At 35.6% G+C, this 2204-nt stretch overlaps 1 protein-coding gene across 1 annotated transcript; it reads left to right on the top strand.

The window, feature by feature from the left end:
* Window positions 1-1466: 1466 nt before the first annotated feature.
* On the top strand, window positions 1467-2204 carry LOC111692334 (UDP-glucuronosyltransferase 2B33-like). The gene has a single exon (XM_023456285.1). It carries the CDS (start codon window positions 1467-1469, stop codon window positions 2202-2204), a length of 738 nt encoding a protein of 245 aa, XP_023312053.1.

Raw genomic sequence — 2204 nt, 5'->3', positions numbered from 1 at the left:
ACTTTTTTTCCCGTTCCATTTTTGTCTAAAATGAATAGTTGCTAAGTTGTCGACGAGATATTCAAGAAAAAAATGAAATTTTTTGCAATTTTTTTATACTTTTTTGCAATAACAATTAAGCCCACGTTTTTTTTTTATTTGCATAGAAATATTATGATTTCTGATGTTGTTTAGAAGCCATTAAAGCAAAAATCTCCGATCATATGCGTTTTACCCAACCCGAAACAGATAGCGCCTGGACTAATGGTGATAGACAGTATCACAGTTGTTTATTGATTGTGCAGTAGATATATCACACCATGTACATGTTTAATGTTAAATGGACACAGTCATATTTACAAATAGAAGCGCAGTACATTGACATACCCAGTAATTAGTGGCACCCACTAAGAAAGGATCGCCTAATCGCACAATCACAATAGCCAAATCCTGATCTGCCCCGACAAGAGGCCAATTTTGTTTTAGGTATTTACGTTTTTCTTTAGTTACGCATATTTTTACACCCGCAAGATTAGATAACAAATATTCACATGTTTTCAACGTAATAATCGAAAACCGATTACTACCCTTCTTACCCTTTTCAACCCTTTATTTCTCCTTGCGAAAAATACCAAAGCTTACACTAGTCATCCAATCCACCTATCTTTAGTAATATTTTCCTATGAATCCGAAAATGGTAAAAAAATTGTTTGAACATGAGGGATTTCCCCTACTCATCCGTATCCCTCACCGCTTCTTTCAAAAATAAAAATAAATACGTGGCAACCGTTATTTGTAAATGTTATCTGGCGAAGTTAAGTGTACGAGCAAAGGGAACTTTTTTTTAGTTTTGGTTTTACCGACAGATTTTATAAAAGTTATAAATGTTGCCACGTCTAATTTGTATTTATTTTTATTTTCAAAGAAGTGAGTGAGAGATACAAATGAGCAGGGGGAAACCCTTACGTGCAAACTACTTTTTTTACCGTTTTCGGATTCAGCGAATTTTAGAAAACATAGGAAGGTTGGATAACCAGTTTGGATTTTTTTATTTCTCGGGGGAAACTAAGGGTGTGTGGAGGGGAATACATACGTCATAATTTCTTTTTATAGTATTTGGATTCAGCGGAAAAATTTACTAAAGATAGGAGGGTTGGATGGTTAGTTTGAATTTTTCAATTTTTGGGTGGAATTGAGGTTGTGTGGTTTTAGAGGAAAATTTTACTACAGATGGGTAGAGTCACGTCTCAAAAACACAAGATTTTTTTTGTCGGCCTGTAATTGAAACGAACTGCATTATATTGACAATGTCACTGTATAGAACAACTGCTTCTGATTGGCAATTTTTTACATCCTATTACACCGCTGTATATAAATAAGGCGCACTATCGATAAAGTCTATTAATTCGTTCGAAATGTTCTTCAAGTACATAGTTTTTGTTATAAATTTCGCGTCTTTCGCGGTCTGTGCCGACATCTTGGCAATCATGCCAACTTCGTCGTACAGCCATCAAATAGCTTTCTTTGACTTTTGGAAAGAACTTTCTTTAAGAGGCCATAAAGTAGTAGTCGTCACACCAGATCCACAGAGTAATGAAAAACTAACAAATCTAACGGAAATCGACGTGAAATGGCTCTACAAATTCTACGCAGACATAACTACCCTCGCTGAAAAATCACTAACCATGTGGAACTTTCATAGATGGGTACACGACTTGTCAGTCAACATAAGCCAGGAAATACTGCCCCATCGTCAACTTCAAGATTTGATACATAATAAAAAGAAACACTTTGATGTGCTTCTTGTAGAGTGGTTTTATGTAGAGCTTTTAGCATTTTCAGAAATATATAATTGCCCTACAATTTTAATCAGCTCCTTAGAAGTATTCACAATATTCCACACTGAAATAGGAAATAATGCTCATCCTGGTTTGTATCCTGATATGGGATCACCGTTCGTCTATCCTCTGAGTTTTAAAGAAAGGGTGACAAGTACCATCCTCTACCTGTATACAATGGTATTCTACGATTACTTTAGTTTCCCTTTAAAGGACAAATTTATGCGCAAGTATTTCAACATTACTTCCACAATAAATGAGTTGCTGGACAACGTCGACATGCTTTTCCTTAACGTGAATCCAGTTTTGCAATATGTTAGAGCTATTGGTCCCACTACAATCAATACTAGTCCAGGAGAATTACACATTGGCATGGCTGTTGCTTGA

The sequence above is a fragment of the Anoplophora glabripennis genome, unplaced genomic scaffold, assembly GCF_000390285.2.
Source record: "Anoplophora glabripennis isolate ALB-LARVAE unplaced genomic scaffold, Agla_2.0 scaffold1355, whole genome shotgun sequence".
In the NCBI taxonomy this organism is placed as follows: domain Eukaryota; kingdom Metazoa; phylum Arthropoda; class Insecta; order Coleoptera; family Cerambycidae; genus Anoplophora; species Anoplophora glabripennis.
Note: the sequence above shows the minus strand (reverse complement) of the source record. Positions and strands in the feature narration are given on the sequence as shown.

What these genes read in the sequence shown, in the direction of transcription:
- LOC111692334 (XM_023456285.1), top strand. Translation starts at nt 1,467, where the DNA reads ATGCCAACTTCGTCGTACAGCCATCAAATAGCTTTCTTTGACTTTTGG.